Source organism: Anas acuta, chromosome 6, assembly GCF_963932015.1.
Source record: "Anas acuta chromosome 6, bAnaAcu1.1, whole genome shotgun sequence".
In the NCBI taxonomy this organism is placed as follows: Eukaryota; Metazoa; Chordata; class Aves; order Anseriformes; family Anatidae; genus Anas; species Anas acuta.
Window position 1 is genome coordinate 27,482,161 of NC_088984.1, and position 25,550 is coordinate 27,507,710.

General features: G+C 36.7%; 1 protein-coding gene and 1 long non-coding RNA gene across 3 annotated transcripts in view; one reads left to right on the forward strand and one right to left on the reverse strand.

Annotated features, from left to right (window-relative positions):
- Positions 1-13,812, forward strand: part of LOC137858400 (uncharacterized) — a 47,007-nt gene extending 33,195 nt beyond the window's left edge. The window contains exons 3-5 of one of the 2 annotated variants that reach the window (XR_011097693.1): positions 8,133-8,280; positions 8,763-12,026; positions 12,475-13,812. This is a non-coding gene — a long non-coding RNA (uncharacterized lncRNA). The remainder of the gene's footprint in view (positions 1-8,132; positions 8,281-8,762; positions 12,027-12,474) is intronic. The other variant, XR_011097692.1, reaches the window with a different exon arrangement.
- Positions 1-25,550, reverse strand: part of BMPR2 (bone morphogenetic protein receptor type 2) — a 106,094-nt gene that overhangs the window by 25,334 nt on the left and 55,210 nt on the right. The window contains exons 4-5 of the mRNA XM_068686037.1: positions 1,180-1,290; positions 580-671 (exon numbers count right to left, since the gene is read on the reverse strand). Coding sequence (XP_068542138.1) covers positions 580-671; positions 1,180-1,290 — 203 coding nt within the window. The remainder of the gene's footprint in view (positions 1-579; positions 672-1,179; positions 1,291-25,550) is intronic.

Below are 25,550 nucleotides of genomic sequence, written 5' to 3' on the forward strand. Positions count from 1 at the left end.
TTCCATGCAAGTTCTACCACATATAACAATTGAAAGCATAAAATTCTGCAGGTTTCTGGTGATACATCTAACACCAAGCTCATTGGAAAGTTCTGGTTGGCCTCTAGTTGCCATGGAAATACACAGTACCTCACTGTGAATAATGACAACACGTAAAAGCACTACTATTGAAATATACAGCCCTATCTGCAGTCAGTTCTGTGCTCCAATGGTGTTACCAAAGCTTTGCAAATTACTACCGTAGGATATTGTACTTAAAGCAGTGTCAAGCAAAAAGAAGGATTTTTGATGCAATGCTGAAATACAGCACATTCCAACTCCCCTTGCAACTGTTACCTTCCACTGTTTAATATTTTCTTTTTAAGGTAGAATGTGTTGTAGCTAATACCAACAATATCGCTACCAAAGCCAGGCAAAACATAATTGCTGTAACCTTCTATTTCTTGCTTTTAAACTGATCTAGAGGAAAAGATTACAGAAGTGCACTGATACATTTATTGCTGTAACTGTGAGAAGTGATACAACCACAAGTCTTTCACTGAATAAAAATGAAGATTAAGAAACAAATTGAACACATACCTCCAATAACTTTAGATTGTCCAGATCCAAAGAGGGCTCTGATGCTGCTGCCTCCATCATGTTCATACTGTGCAAACCTTGCTTACGGTCTCCTGTATGGAAAGGGTCGGGAACAGATTCAGGCAGTTTGAAGATGGGTTTGTTTGTTTTTTTTGGCCATATTATAAGCAAAAGTAAAACTTACCTGGGACTTGTTAGAAACACATAGTGTGAACATGACAAATAAGAAGGAATCCTGTAAACTTTTTGAGTCAGTGAGATCAGTAGTGAAGGTGCTGATATAAGGCTACCTGCTACACATGTTTTGATAATTGATTGTCATTGGCAATAAGTGTAAAGCATGTTTACAGCTTCACTTAAGCTGTCTATGTTGAGTAGAGGATTTGTTGAGGAAAAATGAGCCTCAAAATGCCAACTTAGAGAAATTATTATAAATCTCTCTGAACTGTTATGAAAAGGGATATCATAAAATGTCAGAGAAGAGAAAGAAGCATCACATACAGACATCTAATAGGAACTAAGAGAGAAGACAAGACAAATAAAACTTTGAGAAACAGTCAAAACAACAATATAAAAAAAAATAGGATCATCAAACACTACCTGCAAGCATTCTGTATCCAAAGAACAGAGCAGCAATCAAAACAGCTAACACAGAGACAGATGCAAGGGCAATAACTATCGTCTCATCTCGATGAAAAGAATGAGAAGAATCTGAAAGAAAACACAATGAAAACTCTTTAATTGTAAATTTGAAAAAGTCAAGGCTATAAAACATGTAACTGTTATTACAGCAATGAGAAAAAGAAGCGTACTCTGGTTTGTAAGATCTCGCACTAAACTACTTTTCCTCCTAAAATCTATGGGAGCTGATCAGCTCAAACACAGCTGAAAGCACATTCATTTGCAGCTTTCCTCAATCTTTCATTGCCAACACACAGAAAAAGGCACCAAAACCCAGAAGCAAGTCTTTTTGTCTAGATAAGTTCAGCACAGCCATCCAAAGCCAAATTGATAGTCTTGCTTTGCTATCAGTGTCTTCATCAAGTTTCCTGTTATGAATCAGGCTTGTAACCTTAACCCCACCCCTGAATGAAAATCAGTAAGAGTAAAGTAAGAGTAAAGTAAGAGTAAAGTAAGAGTAAAGTAAGAGTAAAGTAAGAGTAAAGTAAGAGTAAAGTAAGAGTAAAGTAAGAGTAAAGTAAGAGTAAAGTAAGAGTAAAGTAAGAGTAAAGTAAGAGTAAAGTAAGAGTAAAGTAAGAGTAAAATTTGGTAATAATGCTGAAATGTGATGAATAATGTTTCCTATTTGTATTTCAAAATACTTTTTTTTGTGTGTCAGTGCTTGGATCATTTTTAATATGATTCTCTCTTTATTTAATTCACAAAGACAAACTGTAGAATATCAAGCAACCTGAAACAACAATGAAACACTGAAAATTAAATAACTAGTTTCACTGAGCTTTTTTTTTTTTTTTTTTTTTTTTTCCAATCAAATATGATTTTTGCCAAAATGTATCTCACTCTTTTTTTGTTCTTGTTGGGTAAGGGGGGGTGTTTATGAAAAAAATCGTTAGTATCTTAAATGGTTAGCCTGGTGCTATTCCCCATGAGACCCCAGTCTTGCTTCTTTCAGGCATAAAAATTCAGCCGCTTTAATATAGAAATTCATTACTGCAGATTGAATCACTGGAATGTGGCATTACAAGACCTCATTTACATTGGCTTTAAAGCCAAGTTTGGGAACTATGTTTAAACTTGTCTTATATATTGCTAAAAGTACTCCTTAAAGACTGTAATGAGACCTAGCTATTCTAAAACCACGAAATATATAATGATACAAGGCTTAAACATTGAGTAAATTTTTAGGTGAGACTGAAATAAAATTTATCCCAGTCTACACTAGCTGAATAAACAGACAAATTCATTCTACTTGAACCACTTTTAAAAGAAATTAAACATGATTCATTTATTCCAGTTCCCAGCGTGTACAGAGGAAGTTTCAGATCTGAAAAGCACCTGAAAAATTAGCCATCAAAAATAACACACACTTCACATCTGATAAATCCTTTAAATAAGAGAGAGTTCATGGTAATCATTACACCGTCAAATTTGAAGTTGTTCTGTCAAAAGAAATGCCATTACTATCAGTTGTGGTAAAATACGGTTTCACTAATATAAACTATTGCCACAAAGCACTACACTGTGCAATAACACTTGGGACTTATGTTGTGTGGAGATTAAAAAATAAGTTGCAATTGTTATCTAAATTATAAATTCAAAGTATGTACATTTATAGACATTATATATTTTTTTAAAAGCACAACATCATAAAGGGACCTTATGTCATAACAAAGCAGTATGAAATACTATTAAAGTGTAAGAAGATTAATAATTGCTGGCATGGAAATCCTAATATTTACTTTTCTATTTTTTTTGTGAATTGAATAGCTTAACAATTTATATTTTCTTGGCTTATCTTTATATATATACGTTACACACACACACACACATATACATATATGTGTGTGTATATATATATATATTTGTACCAGCTAGGCCTTTGATGCGTAGCACCATCTCAGCATTAAGAAAACATAGGTTTTGAGGGACTGAACTTTTTGCTGTAACATCAGCTGTATTTTGCTTGACCACACAATTACTGTGTAGCCATTCACAACCTTTCCATTGCTATACATACAGTAACCGTTTCCACAATTCTTTGCCCAAGCCTGATTGCTCTAGTGTGGCTATTCTTACATTCAAAGGGTTAACAACACATCTCTGTCCACTCTGGTATCATTCTGTCACCTTTCTCCCTTCTGGAACAGGATTTTGCTGTTCCTCTGCTCCTGGCATGGCACAGGGCAAGGGCATCCTGAGCTGCACTGGTTCCTCAGCAGGTCTGTCTATATGGGCACACTTGTTTTCTCCTGTTAGAAGCATGTGAATAGGTGCATTATGCAGGCCTGACAGCTACCCAAAAAAAAAAAAAAAAATACCAAATAAAGTTTTTTGGAGATTAGCAGTAGAAAAACACAGAGAAAAAGAATCATTGCATTCTCATTCCTTGATGGACCACTCCATCGAGAGGCTTTTAATCTGTAGTGGTATCTGTGTATCCATCAAAAATCTGCGAAGAACTTCCCTGGCATCCAACAGATAAAAATGTATATATAACAGAGTTACTTCTTAACAAATCTTAAACTGGCTTATCTCGAGCCATTGCAATAATTTTAAAACAATGTTGTCAACTATTCCAATAGTCCAAGTCATTCCTACACTATGAATTATCATCAGTATGAACAACTTTCATAAATAGATACTAATTTCTTAATAAGGGTAACTGAACACTTCAAAAGTGGTAAAACGCATCTCAAATTAATATGGATGGGTAAAACACTGCTTATGATTTCCCATCATTTATCAGCAAGGACTATTTTATTGCCTGATATTTACTTGTAACACTACATAAAAAGAAAAGCAACAGACCAGCTAAACAATGTTTTCTGAGGTCTGACATTCTGAAACTGTTAACAACCTCATTCCCAAATCAGTGGACTCTGCTTTTAAAAATTATTTACAATAACATTACACCTGCCCTATAACTTCAGCACCTGTTTGTCATATCATAATGGGAACTGACTTTAAAGATGCATAACTACTGTTCAGCAATCTGATTTGATCTTTTGGGATCATCAATATTTGGGTATTTCTTCAGAGGCAAATACAAACAGAAGAAACTACATAAACTGTGTGACACTACCTTGAAAGCTCAAACTGGATTTCAGATTTTCACTATATTTCACAAATTTCAGGCTGGGACTTCAGATTTTCACTATATAGTGTGAAAAAGCAATAGCATAAACTCATAGAAAGACATGCTGAGAGGATTAGCTGCAATCTCTAGGAAAAGTCGTGATTAAAGAGTTCATTACTGAGGCAAATTCTAGCAACACTTATACACAGAAAGTATCAGCAAAGCTTCCTCAAATTTATGTTACTGTAACTGAAAGGAGAGGTTAGCCCATTTGCTTCTTTCACTCTGAGTTGTTTTTGTTCCTCTAGAGATAAGGAAAAAAAACTTTATTTCAGCTTCCCAATGTAAAGCACATTTAGTTGAAACATAAAAGCAAAAAGTTTAAACATAAAAAGCAAAACAAAAGCTGTTACAAGGCTCCAAACACACTAAGAGCCCACCTGTTAGCCTGTTTGGGTGGGAAAGAGAGAACAGTGCTCCCAGGGCTACTGACTTCCAGCAGCTGGCTAAAGAAATGAAGTATAACCAATGCCCATGCCATTTAGAAGGCATCCAGCACATGCACGCTTCTTTATTGAAGCTGCTAATTTCTACCACTAATTCAGACATAATATTCTTCTGAAGTCCACCAACTCCATCATAAAGGAACATCACAACAAATATCACTGAGAGGAAAGACAGGGAGAAGGAGAGGGAGATAGAGAAGCCACAACTCATTAAAATAGAGCTGACCTCCTCCTGGCTGGGGAGCAGCTGGTAACCTGCAAAGCACAGCTCCCAGCAGCGTGCTGACCTCGTCATCAGTACTGAGCTTGTTTTCCTGTTCCAAAACCCAAGTACAACAGACGCGATGTAGGAAGTTAATTTAGTCAAAGGCACACACAAATAACTGAGAATGCATTTCAGAGCAAACTGTGAGGGCTAACACTTCTAGTACTTGGTTAGAAGCAGGTCATCTGGCTGAACCTGGCCCTGCACTTTTGTTGCTCCCTACAGGCACTTTCACCACAGTAGGCATTTCTCTTTCTCCTCTAAGGCATCTCTGCCATAATAGTTGCCAAACACTTGTACAGTATTTTTGGTATTTTTTTTTTTAATTAAGCTTTCATATTGCTACACGCAAATTTTTCTACTGCTGTTTTCTTGGCTTTCCTCAGAAATGAGGCAGAAAGAAAAATGCTGATGGTGCTAATGACATCATGAGGAACAATATTTTTCCTTCAAATTAACTTTCCACTAGAAACATAGGTTTGTAGTATTAATCACACGAAAGTATTCCAATCTGTTTTGATGCTTGAAGAATCTTCTTTTATTTCTCTGTAATTTAATTTTCTAAAATGAAAGTCTTTTGCATGCTTCCTATTTCCATATTGAAAAAAATAGCATTTATCCCATTACCATGGAACATTTTGACAAATCAAAGGAAACTGTTTCAAAAATAGGTATAGAGACTGTAAACATTACAGGACTCTTCCCTTGGAGCCAGAAAGAGGATGCAGGATTCCAGTATCTTCCCTTTCCATCAGCAAACACTGTGAAACCCTCAGACAATTCCTCCTTTAAGGCCCACACTGTGATCCCACAGGATCGCTGTTATGATAAGTGATCAAGAAATCTATGAGAACAGACAAAGAGCATTAGCAATGTTCAAAAACTACGAATCCCGTTGGGAAATATTTGATTGTGTAATTAAAGGCTGTATCACAACATAAACGCACAGGAGGGGATGGTCTTAGAACAAGGAAAGCAATTATATTGTTTCCTTATCTTTTAAACATTTGAATATGAAACCTTACCCTTTGAAATGTCTCAATGTTAAAGAGATACACACGCTCTATATGCATGTGTATATATATATATACACATATATGCGCACACACACATATGTATAAATATGTAATACGAGAACAATCCTGAATATCTGCAGACATTTGTATTCTAAAAACAGCATTCTGTAAGTAAGTGGTGGCCACATAATAAACGACATTTGCACATAAAATAAATGTACACCAGAGCTCTGTATTGCTATTAAAGCTTTTCATTCCATTTTTTAAAATTATCTGCCTACTCTTCAAGTAAATGACACACAGCTGTGTATCTGTCACACAGTAGTAAATAATTCTAGAAAATGTGTGTGTGTCGAAGTTTAGATAAGTATAGATAGATATATATATAGATATATATATAGATAGATAAGTTGCATAACAACATGTTAGAAAATCACTACGATTATTCTATATAATGAAAACCAGTTTTTAAAAATTTACCTATGTTCCCACAGAATTTCTGGTATCAACATGCTGCAGAAGCCAAGTAGACTTCCAGTTGGAAAATACACAAAAAAAATATTTAAATTGCCATACCACCAAGTAACTAATAATGATCGTCTCCAACAAATAAAGAGAACACCATCCTTTAACTTTCACAGCACAACAGTAACATCTGATTCTTCAAAACAACTACAGCTGTATGGACGCTGATCAAAGTCAGTAAAATTACACAGGGACTCAAAGATCTGCCCATACAGATCACTTTAAAAAGAAGCAGAGTCTTAACGCCATCCTACAACTATTTCTTTGATGTGATAAATTCAATATGTTCATTGCCAATCTGTTACAGAAGTTGCTTTTCTATTAAGGAATCTTAATGGTATTGAGGATGAGATCAGAAGCACGAGGGAAACCTTACATTTATATCATAAACACCATGAAAGATGGAAGGATGAAGCATGTGGGCAATATGGCCTTCAGCTGCAGATGACAGCAAATATGCTGTGCAAAGTGGAAAAGGGACTTAGCAAGTAAAATTAATTCTACTTGCTTTTAAAGTCACGTTTCTTCTCACAGTAGTCATGTACAACTTTCATGACAGCAAGATCTCAGTCCCTTGAAAAAATATACTATTTTCAGTGCTTCAAATATCAAGGTAATCCATAGATTACAATTTTATTTTATTCGCTGCCTGGTTAATAACAACACGGTGAGTATGATTTATTTTCCATTTTCTTCATTAAAAAGGGCAGGGGTATATTTACTTAAATGATTTTTTTTTTCTTTAAATACTTTGAGGCTCCTTATAAAACATCTGTACACAATATACGAACAACAATCTGTTTATCTACTCTGTCTACATACAGCTTATATCAAACATGTCCTATGACTCTTCCACATAGTGTAAAATAACTGCTTGGCACTTGCTGTATTCCAGCTGTTCATGCCAGGCAAACCAAAACACTTAGCTGATTCTTTTCTTCCCTCCTCTCTTCTGAATGGCAACCAATATTTCTTTCCAACCAATTGACCACTACCTCATTCCTGATCCATTGTCCTGAAATATGAGAGCTCAGTCTTCAGCATGCTAGAGGAAGTGACAAGAATGTCTCCAATATAAACAATATAACAAAAATTACTCAAATTATTTTAAATGAATCTTAAATTCAATTATCTCAGGAAAGAAAATGTGAAAGAAGAGAATTAAGTAGAGAGCTTGTAAGAAAGAAATATACATGAACAGTCTTTCAAATATCACAGGCATAGGTAGTTTTTTATACATTCAAACAAGTATCGCAATCACACAGCCTTCTACTCTGATCTAACTAAATGCATTTAAACCCACACCTTTAGCTAAGCTGGTACTACAAGGCTGCAATAGCTTAAAATTATTCTCTACAAACCTCTACGATGAACTCCAGCAGAAGCTATTTCTACTTTTCCATAAAACCTATGGACAGCTGAGAATAGTGAAAGGAACTTTTATAGGTCTCTTTAAAACAACCACTATCTTAATTCTGTTTTAGGAACATGTACATTTGAAGCAAGTGCTTCACAAGATATTAATAAAATTAAAATCCATGTCAAAATAATGTAATAACATGAGACAATGTAAAATGTAAACATCTGATACCAATCAATGTGACCACCATCAACACTCAAACAAAAGTTCAGGTAAGGAACACTATTTGACATCTATTTTTTGCAAGAGTCTGCATAACAATAACTGAGGTCAGCAAGGAAACTTCTATGGAATAGGATCGAGCATGCAGAGCTGGCACAGATGAAAAGTACAATGGGAACAGTATTTTTTGTGGGAGATGCTGTGACATTCCTTAACAAAACAACCCTGCCAAGCAGTAACCCTAAGGCAATTTTATTTCATAACTAAAAATTGATGTTTTTTCCCTTCACTTGAGAAAAAATCCTTGGTTTCTATTCCAGACTGAAAGGCTCAGGTGGAACAGAAAGTTTGCACTATTTCCACTCATCCCTTCCCTGTATTTGAAAACAAAAACATAGCATTACCTTACTTGACTGATTTTATCTATCTATATAAAATCATACATATATATTGTTATGAAGTGCCCTTTATGACATTTTTCCATGATTTTCTCCATATCTGGAAGGTTAACAGTTTTATCCCTTTTTCCCAGGTGACCAGAATCTCATGTTATCTCACGGACCTTGGGCTCTAACAGAGCACCAGATTCCTACAAGACCTGCAAGAACATCCCAATCTAGCAACAATGCTTGACAGATCCCCCCCTCTGCTGCTCCTGCTGCTCAGAGAATGCCTGAAAACATAAACTTTACAGCCCAAACTGTACTTTTTTTCCATAGTGTGCTCCAGAAGAATCCTGGTACAGCTAGAAGTTGGGCAGATCTGTGTTTGAAAACCTGCTGTCAGAAACTACAAGTTGGATTTGAGCTCTCTGGGTCTTTTCTTGTAGAGGGCTCCCTCTGCCCCTGTGCGTGAGCAGAGAGGTGGAAACCCTTCCCAAGCCTCTGTCCTTCTCCAGGGAACAGCTAGCTGTTAGCAAGCACCTGAGCTGGATCCAGGCTTCATGCATTAGATTCACCTTTTTTGTTTGTTTTGAAAACTGAAGGCTGCACTGATACATGGAATTTAAAAATTAAGCTTGTGTGGTAATTTATTTGGCAGAGAAGTGAGTTATGCAATCCCTAACGGCTCTTCCTTTGATGACTAGGTAGAGACATGAATTAGCAGCCTGTCATATTTCTGGAGAAATAACTCCTGAGTAGATAAAAACCCAACCCAACTTCTGTTTCTGCCTTTTCTTCTGTGATTTCAGGCATTTTCAGTGTCATTTCTAACACTACTGAATAGCCGTTTGGAATCCTGATGTATATAAAATTAACAGCAATTCAAAGCCAAAACCAAACTTAGATTATCTTACTGAAGTTCCCTATACATAGCTAAACATTTAGTTACCTCAGAGAGAAATACCTGGATTCTGTAAGCAAACTGCACTTGAGTAGGCCTGAGCCTTGCTTTCATGCTTAACTGAAAGCACTTGTACACTCAACCACAAGCCAGGAACATCTTCCATATCAAAATAAAATACCCAGGAATTATTATTATTTTTTTTTAATAGAAAGGATGAAAAAACATTTACATTATCCCCTTATATTGATCTTGGACCCACAGGTCTTTCTCCTTATTACACCAAATGGTAACACCGGCTTTAATGTAATGGCACTTGTCCAGTGTCTGCAGTAACACTGGAACAAAAAAAAATCCATGTGCTGCCGCAGAGAAAAACAAGTACTTCATAAAGTCTCTTTAAAGTTCTTGTAAGTTATTTCAAATCCAGCTGGCTCAATAGCTAAATATTTCATATTCATAATATTCCCAGACATATTGCCACACTAAAAATATAGCACAGAAATGACATCAAAACACCAAAATGCCTATTTTCATACAGGCATGCAAACAAAACCCCAGAAATTCCTTATTTAAAAAATGGCAGCTGTGAGCTGGTGTGCCTGCATGTCTCCTCTCTGCGCTAGCTGTGGGGCTCAGGACCACCGTCCGTGACTCGCTGGAGCTCCCCTTGCTCCTGTAATGCCCCACTCGCCCCTCGCCAGTAACTCCTCAGCGGGAAGGCAGAGCCAAGGCCTGGCAGCGCGGCGGCTGGGCCTGTACAAGCAGGCGCTTCCTGCGTGCACATCAGACGGGCAGCCGCTGTCTGCTGTGCTGGAGCCTCGGATGTTGCTGTTTACAGAGCATGGAGCCAGGCCGTGGCCGAGGCTGGAGGCGCGCTGTCTGCTTCCGCGCGACGCTTGCCTTTGTCTGGGGCTGCTGCGGAGAAGGCAAAGCTGTGCTGCTGCTTGCCCAGCCTGCTCCTGCTCTGCTTGAGGAAAGGTAATGCAGAGCTACTGTCCTGTTAATAAGGCCGGACAACTCTGATGTTAAAAAAAAAAAAAAAATCAGGATTTTTTTCCCCTCTGTCAGACTTAGCTATACACAATAAAAAAATGAAGCGATTTATCAGACATGACTATATGATGTGCTTATTCCAAAATTCTTACCTGAACTGTGCAACAAAATCTTGATTAGAGCACAATTTTAGGCAACTAATCTATTCACATTAAAAAAATAATTATACAAAAATGAGATGGTGAGAATGAGTTTCTGATAAAACCTTTCATTACACTTGTGGTTTCTACCCTGGTATTTCAGACTTCACGTCCCAAATCAGATTAATGCTGTAATCCTCAACTGTAATCCTTAAGTTTAGCAAATATTTTAGTACTTAAATTTTGCTCTTCTGACTTACCCAATAACATTTTTTTTCTGCACTTTCAGTACAACTCAGTATTTCATTCTTGTATGTACATGGTTTTGCAATTTTAGATTTGAAAGTAGGTTCTACAAAGCTGCGAGTTAAACCTGTCTGACATTTTAGTAACGTTCATGGTTACTAAAGACTGTGTTTGCCTGGCTAATGCCAATTCAAACAACACATTGTATTCCAAAAGGTATGCATCTGCTCCAGCTTCTCCTATCATTACTTAAAAGGACAAAGTCTAACATGAAAACACATGCCTCATTTTCCCCTTAATAGTCACTCATACACCCCTGTTTTTCCCAGTTATCTTCTCTACATGGCCATATAATTTCTAACTTTTACCAGATTCCTTTTTAAAGGCTTTAAGAAGTTTTTTTCTTAATATTAAGATGATAACTCTAACTGTTCCTCTCCCCTAATGTCATTGGGGAAACATGGTGTAAGATGAAAATGTTAGAAGGAACTGAAAGATGAAGCAGAAAGACAGAAGACGGGGCCTGCCAAAAATGCCCCTCCTTTCTTGTTCCAGTGTCCCCAAGAAATGCAGCGAATGGTATCTTCCCTTCCTTTACTTGAGACCTAGGCACTCATGCTCAGTCAGCATCAGCGTATCTTAGTCCCTCTCTCACACTCCCATTCCCTGTTCCGCTCCCATCCAGCTACCATCACCTCAGAAGTCACTCGCTCCCCCTTGGCCACCATCACCTGTGAGCAGAGGAGGCCAGCAGAGCAGCTGAACCTCTCCTGGCTCCTGCTAAAAGACATCTCCTCCCCAGCTGAGAAACTTTTGTAAGGGTTATTTTCCTCCATCCTTACACCCTTGCTTAAAATGGAGATTCAGCCAGCTTCTGGGCAGGAAGAACCTCCTTCTCAGATACTTCACAGATATGAGATGTAGCTATTTGGGGACATCCTTAAGTAGAAGGAAATTAAAAGAAGAACAGCAAAGGATGAGGAAACACAGCAAGCACAACAAAGTATGTCAGAAGGAGAAAGAAGCATATCCAACACTCCGCAGGGCAGAAGCTGAAATGGTTGGAAAGATGTGGTGAGGAGAAAGGCTTTCACCTCAGAGGACTCCAGCAAGATCAATAGCTTCCACTGGTAAGTAGCTTCTGTTTCCAAGGTATCAGCTGAAGTAACCTTCACATAAATAACTACAGCTTGTGTGAGGGCACACAGGTGCATATGTTATATGCATATGAATGCATTTTTCCCCCTCAAGGAAAGAAGTACTTTCCAGAACTAGAAACATAAGGCAAAGAGAAACTTGGGTTCTATTTCTGGCTCTGATACTGAATAACCTGATCTTAGGTAGGTTACTTTTTTTTTTTTTTTTTTGTGCTTTAGTTTAGCTGGTTATATAATGTGAAAAACAGTACCTTCCCTAACTTCAAAGGTTATTCTTATTATTTTAAAATAACAAGAAGATGAAAAAGGCAATAATGATAAATAGTAATCCTTAGTTTGCAGTTATGCAAAATTCTTCTACAGATCTAAGTACTTGATTTCAGATGAAATACAGACATCGTTTGATGTTCATTTCTCGCAGCTTAAGTGCCAGCTCGAGCATCATCCCTTGCCTCCTACTCCCAGGTGCTTGTTCCACCCCAGCAGTGCCCTGAGAGCCGCACGGCACAACTGCGGTTATGCTGAGCAGTGAACTGAGTGAGAAAGGCAACAGGGAGACCATGGCAGGGAAAGAGGAAGATCTGGATAACAACATCCCTGCCAAAACAAATACACATCAATCAAGTGCGAAGGCTGGTATCAAAGCTATCAATTTGTGTTACACCATGGGTATATGAGAAATACAGCTGACTTCAGTTGTATAACATGTTCTGTCTGCCCTACAGTAACAAACTTGTTTCAAACCAGGAATAAATATTTCAACACAAATTCAAATAGGTAATGTGCAGACATTTCATAATCCTATGGAACCAATTTGTTAACAGTGTTGGAATCTGGGTGATTTCTAGATTAGCTTCAGAGATTGAATAAAATACTTTTGCATACTGACCTATAGTTTCTGTAACTCTTATATTTTAAGCATTTTCAATTTAATTAAAAGAATTCTTAAATCAGTCCCTAAAGTAGTTACAGCTCTGAATATTGATTTTAACTGTGTTAATGACATCATACAATTAAACTGTAAGGCTGAGGTTGGTATCTTCACAAGATAGATTTACACAAATGCCTGCTTAAAAAAAAAAAAAAAAAGAAAGAAAGAAGAATGGTAAAGACAACCTCTTTAAAATTGAATACAAAGCAGGCTTCTGTCAATCTGATTTACTCAAATCCTGTATGTACCATGAAATCCTGTTAAATGAATGGCAAAAAAACTCAATTCCCACTAAATGAATAGAAACCTTTTTTGTCAAACAACGAAAAAATTAAACTTGAGACTGACTCCTTCCTGACAGGTGTTCCTGCTTTAACACATCACAAAATACAAGCAGTCATAGCCAAGGTTTTTGTATGACTCATCTGGTTCCCAACTGAACACCATCAAAGCATTTTTAGATTTCAGCATAGCTGCTACGAAACTTGCCTATTTTTAATACAGATTTATTTGGTTGCCCAAGATTAAGACACTCCCCAATCACTTGTCTTCTAATTTTTTCCCGACCTTCATTTAAAAAAAATGAATCTTTTTTCATGCTAGTCTTAAAAAAAAAACACAACAGATTTAGGAAAAAACAGTTCTAGAAGTTCTATAAATTCCATTAATGAGGGTCTACTGCCAATTGAAAGGAAAGACTTCAATAAACTTTATAATTTCTGCCTGCACTATAGATTTTTGTTTGCTTGCTTTTTGCTTTTTTGTTTTCTTTGCTTATCCCTTCTAACAATTTGCAGGTAAACACATCAGTTAAGCCATTGGCCTGGTACAATCCCATTATTTTTTTAAATGTAAGTTCTGTTTTCTAATCTATTCTTTCAAAAAGGCAATTCAAGTGTTCTATGATTTCTATAACACGAGATTTTTTTTTTCTCCTTTCTAAATGTCCCTTTGATTTAAGATTTCAAATCCATAAAAGGTCTGCAAGGTACCCAGTCCACTGCAACAGCATTGCTAGTTGTCAAGAACTTACACATTTCCTCTAAACAACAAAAACATGGCTAAATTTTAGCTAGAAGCAGATATTCAAACTTTAAAAGGCATTTATACTATTGACATAACACATAGCAGTGATTACAAATACATTAACACAGGGAACAAATTCATGGCATTCTTCTGGCATCACTGTGTTACTGAACGTGCTTTAGGTCCTGCTTGAGCTGAAACTGTAAATTACTAAATAAAGCAAATACTTGAATTCTTATACAGACTGCTAAAAAAATCTCCAAATTTAGCAGTTTACGCTCACCTCCCAGTCACTCAAGTTAGCTAGCAACAGTCTGCAGGCATAAAATGAACACATCTTTGCTGAACACGTAGATGAAGTATGACCTCAGCATGCTAATTAAATGTTTAGTTCTGCAATCCCTCCTGCCATAGGAAACTTCTATTCCATAGCAAACATAACGTTTGACCACACAGCTGGATTCTTGCTGAATGCAGGACTGTGCTCGCTCTTGTTCCCTGCTCGGGGTAGCCTGCTAGAGATTATAACACCACACACTAGTTCAATGTTGGACCAAATTCAGGAGAGGGGAGACACTATTCAGCCAGATATCTTAGTGCCTTGGTTCTTTTGTTCTATTTTGGAAAGATACGAGAAATTAAGGATTTGCAACTTACTAATGGGAAAAAAAATCATAAAATGTAAACATTAGTCTTCATAATAGATATTTAATACCCTGAATCTATTATAACTGTCTCCCCACAGCAGAGAGCTTGATGTTTTCTTTTAAAAAAAAAAAAAAAAATTAACCTATCTGTATAAAAATAGCAAATGTCTGAGCTATATAGCTGAAATCTCAAATTAGCTTAAAAACGTTTAGATGCGCACTCTCCCACTGCCATCACACACCAACTGTTCTCTATTTTGTACTGGATATAAGAAGTCTCCTCTGTCCAAAGCTGAGCATGTCTTTCACAGGACTCTCACTAAGAGTGTGCCTGTACAAGCACTCTTTGCAAGAGCTGCAAGGCCTTTGGACAGCATCCCTCCCAGAGCTCCTGGCACTGTCAGGAGATGTGTAACACTTCTGGTTTACGGTGTGTATTTATTTCACCCACACACATTTTTAGTTTGCAGCAAAGATGCTATGAATGGCTCTGCAGCTGGGAGTGTCCAGTGTAGGTGTGTGCAGTGCTCTGCACACCCAAACCTACGTGTCGTGGTGGATGCTTCCCAGCGTCATCTTCACTCCTGACAAGTGCGCAATTGATCTGCTGACAGCATTCATTAAGGCAGGGAAGCTTGAGTTACTCTGCAGGATCATTAAAAAACTTCTTCAAGAAACAGTTTAAATATTTCTATATGTTCATCTAACTCTGCTGGTGGCTTTCCATGCTTTATTTCACAATACGTTTTCACCAAGTTTTCTCTGCTTTCTCCTCAAGGAGACAGCAATGTCTGGATGTGCATTCAGATGAAGAACATTGCTACATGTAATTCACTGTGGCTCACTTAGCATTATCCATTTTGCCTTACTCACTGCAATTATATCCTCAGAGAAGAGAAATTGGGAAAAAAAGAATCGCATTTAGAATAAAATAAGTTTGCATGTGCTGCAATTTAGAAAACTACCTTTCAGGAACTGATGTTTGTGTGAATGTATTGGGGCATTTCCCCACCCCTGGTGTTCTTTCATTTTTATTTTTGTGTTTGTGTGTGTGTGTCCGCATTTTTAAACAGCAAAACTTCCTGTGTCAAAGGGACACATGTATAAACTGTACTTGTGTTTTATAACATTTATACTAATTTGCTGGGGTTTAAAAAATTTGCTGGGGTTTCTAAAAATAGAAGTTAATAGAGTTAATGCTTTAACGTGAGAAACAGAACTATGAACAAGCAACAACAATCTTAGTTGCTCCACTCAGACTGTCTGGCTGGCTAGAGCACACATCACTCATGTGTAACTCAGACAGACACATCCAGCTTGTGAACAGATTGATAGACATGGCTCTGAACCATCACTCTATGTTACATGGGAATATTTTGGTTCTGCATAGGAAAGAACCAACCAGCATTCTCATTTCCTGTTCCAAGTGTTACTAAAGTGAAAAGCGCTTTTATACAGGCTGCAAGGATACCTTATCCTTGCTCAGAGTATATATAGTTTTGAAGTCAATATGAGTGTCTGGAACAAGGAACTTTTTGCTAGCCTAGGAAAATATTTACAGGCTTGCAGGCAGCTTCTAAATGAGCCTCATGCCACCAGCCTAAAGGAAAGCAAAATCCAGGCTAAAGTTGAAAGCTGTCTAATGTTATCCATAGATAATTCAGCAACTTCTATGAAATAATTGGCCTAGCACCAAGAAGCATACACACAACATTTATTAGGATTAAAATTACAAATAATTGCATAAAACTGTTGTACTGAAACACTGAATCCACCTCACTTGAATTTTTTTTTAAAGAATTGGATTAAACATTTCAGTTCTGTCTTGATACAACTTTGTATCAGATATCTTAGGAAAAGGAATCCTGTTCCTCAGACCTCTCTGACAACCTCTCCTAACCTAAAACAAGAAAAAAAGCTAAGGCTATAGGAAGTCTTCACAGTTTCTTCTTTCAATTGCTTTACTTGCCCCTCAGGAACAGAATTTCTAACTTCTGTCCTTAGACTATCTGTGTAACAAATGCTCTTCCAGGAATCAATCTGGTGTGGAAGCATACTACTCAAGTTAACTGAAATAAATCAGAACTTGTCTAAGTTAGATTTTAAGACTAATGAATATATTGATTTTTTTTTCGAATTATCAAATGTGTTAGTTACAGAATAAATATATTAATATCCCAAAAGAAATCACAGATAATCAAAATAGGCTTCTGAGAAAGAAATGTATGGATTTTCTACCTATATCTGAATACAATCAATGTTTAGAAAGATCCATATCTATTCTGGTATTGAAAGCATTGAAACAAAGAATATACATTCTGTAAATTTCCAACAGCTGACATTAAAAGTCATATTTCCTATCACAAATTCAGTCATAATGAGAACTGCAACATGGGAAAGTGTCTCTCTCACACATGAATAGGAACATTCAGTCTTGCTATTCATGCTCAGGTATTAGTGACCATAGCAACAGAGCACTGTTCATTTTGTTTATTAAATATGAAACAGTGAAAGTAATAATAACGAATGGTGTACATCAACAACAGCTATTTCAATAAATAAGGAAGCAGCATCCCAAATGCAATGTGACTGGAAAGAGTAACACACACACACAGACTTCAAAATAAAAGACAGAAAGACTCAGTACACGTATACAGAAGTAGATACAAGACTGAGCAATGCTACTCTTCATATTTCAAATGTGTCTACTTAGAACATTTTCAGGATTTCCCTTCACCCTAATTTACCCTATTAACAACAGTAAACATTCCTGGTTATAAAACTAACACAAATATATATAGGTTTTTTATTATCATCTCTATTGCTTGAAAGTCTTTCAATAGAACAATTGTATTCACAGGGGTCTTCATGAAGATTATAGTGAATATACTGTCATGATCTCCTGTATTTCAAAGTAACAGCTTTGAAAATTAGTGTGTAATCAGGAGCACATCGACAAGATGCTTTCCTGCATGTGTTGGTTCCCTTTGGGGCTCTGTGAACTCCCTGCTCTTTCAAAAGCACGTGGTTTCTGTTAGGCAGGATGCCAACAAAACACATCAGATCTCTGTGACTTCAGAACATCCCTGACAGCTCAGTTCTTCAGAAATAATGGAGACATCTACAGCCAGAATGACACACACACCTTCTCAGGAACTAGATATCCAGTTATAAAACTCCAGGTTCATAATTACAGAGCTACTCACTTGATCACAATTCAGTACCTGAGGCACTTACCTGAGTTTACCATTCACTTCATTAATGAAGAGGGCATAAGCCTTTCTTTGTAAGGAAAAGCACCTTAAAACCCCAATCCTCAGCATTCATACATACACTGAGATTTTGTATGACAAGGCAAGAGACAAATTATAGCTTCCATGAAGTTCAGCTTCTCACCTTTTTTTTTTGTAATCGCAGCAGAAGATCTGACGCAGAAGCTGGGCTGTGCACAGGCACAGTGCTGCCCCTGGCAGGAAGGCAGCCATCTCTGCCCAGGGCCACACTTGCATCAGCCTCTGTGGAAGCCTACTGACATTTAACTGACTGAATTCTAGCTATTTATTTATCCCATAATTTAAAAAAATAAATAGATAAAAATAGAGGCCTTATTTACGTACAGCTTCTAAGATTGTGCCAGACTGAAATACCACTGCTGTTTTACCTCCAGGTAGTCTCCCATTTGAAGACACACTGTATAATCTTTCACAAAGAAAAGAGACAGAAGTTAGCATTATGTATTGGCTTTTCAGGATCACAGTATTTTCCAGATAAAGAAATTGACCAATAAAGGTTCACAAAGAAGCAGTGATTAATGACTAACTCTGAAGAGCCAACACCTCTGTAACCATCCATCCAGACTTCCAGACTCTGCTTTGGAGGCCGATCCCTGGTAGTGATGTACACATGCGGTACAGGTGAGCCTGCAAGGCAGCTGGGCTCACAGGGGGCTGTACAAATCGTACTGCAAGTGACAAGCTTTCTTTCACAATTACATCCGTTCCAAAATCAAGAAAGTAAAATATCTCAGACAAAACCACGAGTTCGGATCAGATTTTTGTCAGCAATATTAGCACATAGGATAGTAACAAGCGAGGCTTAGAGAAAACATCTAATTACAGACCATGAAAAATACATGGAAGGTTTTCTTTGATCTAAATGTTATCCCACCACACAGGTGATTTTATTAGAACAGAACAGCCAGTAACAGACCCAATATTTATAAGCCATGTTCAGTTTTGTATTTTACAGTTCCATTCCCAAGTTTGCCTCTTATTTCAGCAGTCTGTAGACACAGACCTTTCTCAACAGCACTGTACTGGGGACAGAGGGTGGCTGGGAATTTATTAGCAATTGCTGGCAGTACCTAGCAGTGTTTTGTAACTGAGCTTTGCAGAGTTCTTGCTCCCTTTAATCTTCACCCAAGTCAATTCAACCTTTCAAAAAACAGTAGAACCATGGTTAAATAAAAACTAAATCAAATATGAGGAATGTGACCAGCATAACATCGCAGGAGAGGAAGGTTGTGATGAGCAGTGCTCAGCCAGCCTAGCAGCTCCAGCACTCGCAGGCAGATACAGCTGCAGCATTTGGAAGCTAATGCCCTCTGGCAGGAGCTGAAGCAGTGGAGAAGCCGATGCACAGCCACTCCTTCCAACCACAAGAAGCCTTTAGCATGACAAGACAGGAAGATGGGGATATCAACAAACCCAACGTGAAAACAAATGTTCAGTTTGAAAAAGCACAGGGACATTGACAAGTAGAACATTTGCAAAATGTAGATAGTGTTTTAATTTTACTGGATAACATCAACAGAGTACAGTATCTTGGTTAATTTAGTCAGTATAATTTGTTAGGCTAATGTACTCATTTCACTGTGTGTGCAGTGTCATCAGGCGACCTGAACAACAAACTGCTTGTCACTGATGTTTTCTTGTGTTTTACATTCAAACTCCAAGGGTATAAACTATTACATCAGGTCTTTGCATCAAATGCCCCAGAACTAACTACTCCTAACTAAATTATAATAATATATAATTCCTTCTAATGTTTTCAGATTTACAGTATGCAGTCTTAAAACATTAGGGGTGGAGGGACTATTCATTAGAAGCTTATTATTAATACCACATCAGAAAGCTCATCTATCTAGAAAGTCCCCAAAACAGCACATTGCTATGTCTACCTTCCAGAGAACTCCCAGCCATTTCTCTTTTACCTGAGTTGTTAAAAAGCAGTGTATTATTTGTTTAGAATAATATTTATTATCACATTGTATATGATAATACACAACACCTGAACAAAAACATAAAAAGTATAGCATCCTTTCCTGTTCTGCTTTTTACCTTACGAAGTAAATCAGTAAAGTAAAAACTAAAAAAGTAAAACAATCTTGTCTACTACCTTTTTATTATTATTTACAGTCCAATTTTCCACTAATACATGTTGAAAAAGTCCCATTCTCATAACCCTTATCTACTTTTGCCTTCATCTATAAGGCTTTCAAAACCAGGCTCCAAAATATATTATCACAACAGATATCTGCTCATTATTGCATTGGATTTATAATATAATGCTACAAAAGTCAGAAAATACTCAGCATGTCCAGGAAAAGGAAAACTATATTTACAATATTTGTATTACCAAAAGGTATTTGCACATCTTTAATTTCTTCAAAGAAGCACATAAAACAGTAACTCTAAGCAGCTAATTTCCAGCAGAGATGCCTCAAGAACTGCATGATACAACAATGATGAATCACCTATTTACAGATGCTAGTCAATTTTAAATGCAAATTTTCACTGTTATTTAAGAAGGCAAAACCACTGATTACGTTTCATAAAATGAATGCTTCCTTTCCCCGTTCTAGACCTGAAACTCAAACTGCTATTTAGTACTAGAAATATGCAGGACATTTCAAAGATAACAATGATGCTGTTCATGTCATTATATCACATGGATAAGATAGAAGTTATGTGTACATCTACTTGAAGAGCTGAATTCTCTATGGACTCCAAAATATAAATAGTTTTAGCCCTCCAAAAAGTGTAGCTATAGTGCTAGCACTTCACTAACATATCTTTGCAATTTCAAGATAAAGAGGAGATTTTAAGCTCCAAAAGATTTTTTAAAAGAACTTCACAATGGCCCTCGTTCTTGAGTCTCCAGGTCATAACAAAGTACTAATTCAGGTTGGCACAGCTCTAAAGTTACCTTGTACAGCTCTATCTACTGCACTTCAAACAGCTGATCGATAAAGCAACAGGGAATGTAGCTCAAAAAAAAAAAAATATCTCTCTGCTTTCCAATTATTTTTAATTTTATCACAGTTTCTACTGTTTCGGTGCATAGCAAAAGTTTTAAAACATTTCCAAATATTTCCGAAATGTTTCAATCTCAGTGTAAGTAAAACATGTCAATTCCATCTTCCTGATTAAATGTTTCTGTAATAGAAAAAATTTACAAGTACAGTTTTCTAAGTAGGCTTTGCCTTCATAGTCAGGCTCCAATTGCACATCAAAGGTTTAATTTTAAATTCAGTAAAGATGCAAGTTTAATCTCAAAAGACTATGATGTCTTAGAAGTTAAAACATTAACTGCTACTAACAACAATCTGTAAGAGATTCTGCTTTTGATATATCCATTTCTAATGAGGATCACTGAAGTTACTCAACAAGCATTACCAGTTACCTTGGGTGACTTGCCAAACCTTCCCCTGACTCTTCAGAAACTAAGGATTTCACTTGAATTTCTACATAGTCTTCTATAAATATTACTAATTGGTATAATATTGTCTGCTTGCTCTCTGCAAAGCCTTTCACTTCTACTTTTTCTCCCCTACATAAACATTTAATACCATCACCTTTCTCTCTGTTGCAACAACACAAGAAATAATCTTAATTAGCCCATTTCCAAAACGTCACCAGTAACTCTACGGAGCAATGTGCACCCTGTATCAAACCCCCCTCCGCAGTTAATTCATATCCTGTAGCCTAATAAACAGGAAAAAATAAATGACACAAGGATTTCATTTAAGCATGCATTAGATTTTAGACAAAAAACAAGAAACGCAATCGAAGGTTCAAGTAAATACACTTATGTTAATAGCTAGCAAAAAATAAAAATAAAAAAATTTCAATCATTATGTCAGTACTTCACAGAATGATTATCCAAAAACACACTTCTAATTTTTCCCCATCCTCTATTAGCTGCTCTGCATATAAGCTCTTTTACCAGAACTACACATTTAGAAATCACCATTCACTTTCATCTTTTCTCCTTCACCAGCTCAGCATCTCCATTTTCTACAATGTTCCAGTAAATAACTTTGTCAGAGGCACAGTATTGTCCTCTTATACAAAATACTTAGCTGTCTAAGAGTATTTTTTTTTTAAAGTGGTATTAACACCCTTAATTACTGCCCTAATATTTCCTTTTCTGCCACTTTTCCATGTTGATTTCCCTAGCTTACAATATAGTGAAGCTACAGTAATGACATACAACATCTCAACTCTTCACTGTGAAAGATGTGCCTGATTTATTCCCTGTCATTCAAGGGTAGAAGTTTTAGACCTTGTGCAGATCATTGCTACTTCCATCTTTCAAAACAGAGGATCTACAACACTGCAAAGGTTTGTAATTTTCCCTTCCCTATATATCTAAATCAATAGAATAAAGAGTATCACACAAGTAGGGGAACACAATTATTTAGTGAATATTTTCCTAGATTAACAAATCGAAATTGGAAGAATTGCACTAGCTAATAAACTTAGCTGATCAGGTGCAGCATTCACCAACCAGAACCCAGGTGAAACAAAAGGCATTTCAATTACAAATTAATACTGAATGCTAGCCTCTGGAAAAAGCAATTCAGGGTAAGAACTGAGACAGTAAGGTTAAGGCTTCGCAAATTTGCCTGACATGATCTAATTCAACTTCAGCGGGAGCAAAGTTGGGCCATGTGTCCACAGCAACGTGAGTCTAACTGCTACCTCTCAAAAGTAATAGCTGAATGAAACCCATCTATTACTACCTTAATTAACCTGACCCAGCCATGCACCTTAATAATTACTTTCTTTTAAAATGGTAGCTTTCTTCTAAGTTTCCAAAGGATTCTGTGAGCATTCAAACCAAATACGTAATTGTAGCAAGAAAGTTGGCAAAGGAAGGCTGAGATGATACATTGGAAAGATAAATCAGCCTATTGGTGGTTTAGAGTAAAGAAACTTCAACTTCTTTCACTGTGTGAGGCAAGCAGTTTGTCTGTAACTCAGTCTCAGCGTTCTTATTTAATATAGGTTTTTAGATCCTCCATTTGTTGCTATGAGAGGGAAAAAAAAAACTACCTCATTTCTACAATAGTATCTACCAGCAATGCTCAACTGTTGCTGCCAGGGATTTTTCCCACGTATCATGCAAATGCATTACTTGTCATGCAAAAGTATATACTTAACACTCAGTTGCTGTAAGATTAATTTATTTGCAGTGCCAGGAATGCAGCCTTGAGGGAAAAAAACATAATTAAAAATGGCTTTGTTGCTTTGATCCTGATGTTACATTAACTTAAAATGTTTCATTACAACAATATATCTATGACCAATGAGGGAGAACATTTACCTCTTTAATTACTTAAATTCTATTTAAATGGCCATTATGAATGTATGTAGAATTAACGAATTTGCCTTCAAATTATCTCAGAATTTGGGAAGTATTTTGTAGGCACAAGGGACAGATATTTTTCAAAAATATCAGAATGAATATTTGACAAAACCAATAGAATAAATACACATCTCAGAGTATTTACAAACAAAGGGATAGTTGTCCCTTTTAAAGTGGGGTTAAAGAGCATCTATCTACATGTACTGGCTGAACGTAAGACGGTGGGGTTCTTTGTCATTTCTTTGTGAAAACAGAGGATGGAAGAAGAATGAATTCTCAATTTTTGATTTTGCAAAGCACGAGAGAGTATTCCTAACCAACCTTACTGAGAAGTGCAAACTTAGGTTGAGGATGAGGATGTTCTTGAACTTCTGCATTTCAGTAGCCCTAAACAACACAGATAAAATCTTCAGATCTGATATAAACACCATTCTCCAATCATCCAGCACTTCAGGAAACTGCTACCTGAATCTTTGCATTTTTAATACCTCAGGACCGTGGGCTCTAAACAACATGCCATCCTACAGTATTTGCAAGATACTAGCCGGAGGGACTAGCAACCAACCAAGCAACCAACAACAACTCAAATCTTTCTGGATTATCCTTAAGATAGAAGAGAATAATATTATGACTACTCAGATGTATGACTAAATTACAAACTGCACATTAAGGAGGAGTAAGGATTAAATTTCAGACTTCAAGAACTAGTTTGTCCTTGATCTTATTTTTCATTTTATAAACGTTTTTCTACGAAATAGGATGGATTTCTTGTATTTGTGCCCTAACCAATGAGAATCAGCCTAGATAAGATATTCCATTCTACAAAGACATGGTTAATAGGTAAACATGTTTTGACATCCCAAAAGACAACAATGACATAAATATTAAGTGTACTTTTTATGAGACGACTTGATGTTTTTTATGAGAATGATTTTTTTATAGGTAATATGTATGAAGATTTTAATTCAATTACTTCTCGTTTTCTTGAAACATTGATATTCTAGCTACATCTTTCAATATTATTTCAATATTATTTCAATATTATTTCAATATTATTTCAATATTATTTCCTGTATGACTGTGCAAGAATTTTGTCCTTGGTGCTGAGGTGGCAAGACTAAATCTTACAGCACCAAAACAGGTTCTAGGAAAAGGTAAGAGGGCTCAAAACAGGATGGTGTAAAACATGGTCCAATAAAGATGTGGGAGTTTATACATCACAACCTCCTTCTTTGTTAACCCTTGCAGGTTTCTAGATCATCATCTACATCCAAAATGGAGGAACAAGCAGTAGAGCTTTACAAATAATATACCAGAATAGCAAATAAGGCCATCTTTGCTTGGCATGGCCAGTCTATCTCTAGCACAGCCAATGCAGACAGACAACTGTGCCACAAAGCAACCTACTTTGCTTATGCCTGAAGCCAAATTTGCATATTATGAAAATGGGAGGTGACAATACCACAAAACAATTTGAGTCAGTAAAAATGTATGCTGCAACAGTCAATTACAGCTGGGTGAATTAAGGACTGTCTTACATGTTTAATATCTTCTTCCCCCTCTCACTTTGCAAGTTAGGCTAGATGTTTCAGTATTAAAAGTTCCACTTTAAAATCATTTGAAGATCATCTCATGCAATAACCAAATTAATTCAGATTGCAGTTTCTACCCTTAGAGAAGCACAAGAACAAGTCATTTTGTAGGAACTTTGTCTCCCTGTCTTGGAGGGATAGAGAGGAAAAAGGAATTATGTTTACACCATCCTGTCTACATCCCCTGCACAGCAGTTAACTCCTATCACATTTGGGGGGCCCAATTAGGGGCCTATTACCAGAGTCAAGCGGTATCAATTCTGCACTGCACAGTCCTGAGCTCAGACAAAGGTTCCAAACAGTGATTGCTCACTAGTTGTACAAATAGTATTATCAGCCAAAAGGTACCATACATCTTGCCTTTTCTCTTTACCCAATTATACCCTATACATTTTCCCAATAAAAGGTTTCATTTTCTTTTTCCATTAACATGCCAGGCCCTCATTTTGCTCAAAATTGCTTACAAAGACCCCACCTTACAGCTACGATTTAAAGTATTAGTGCCATCACTACCTTAGAGTTTAAGTGAATTCAAAGAATTATCACTCCTAAATACAAACTACTCTTTTCACATTCTATAGCTGTAAATAATATCCCATTAAAGACATCTTCATTTCACAAAATGCTCAATTGACAAAAAACTCTCAAT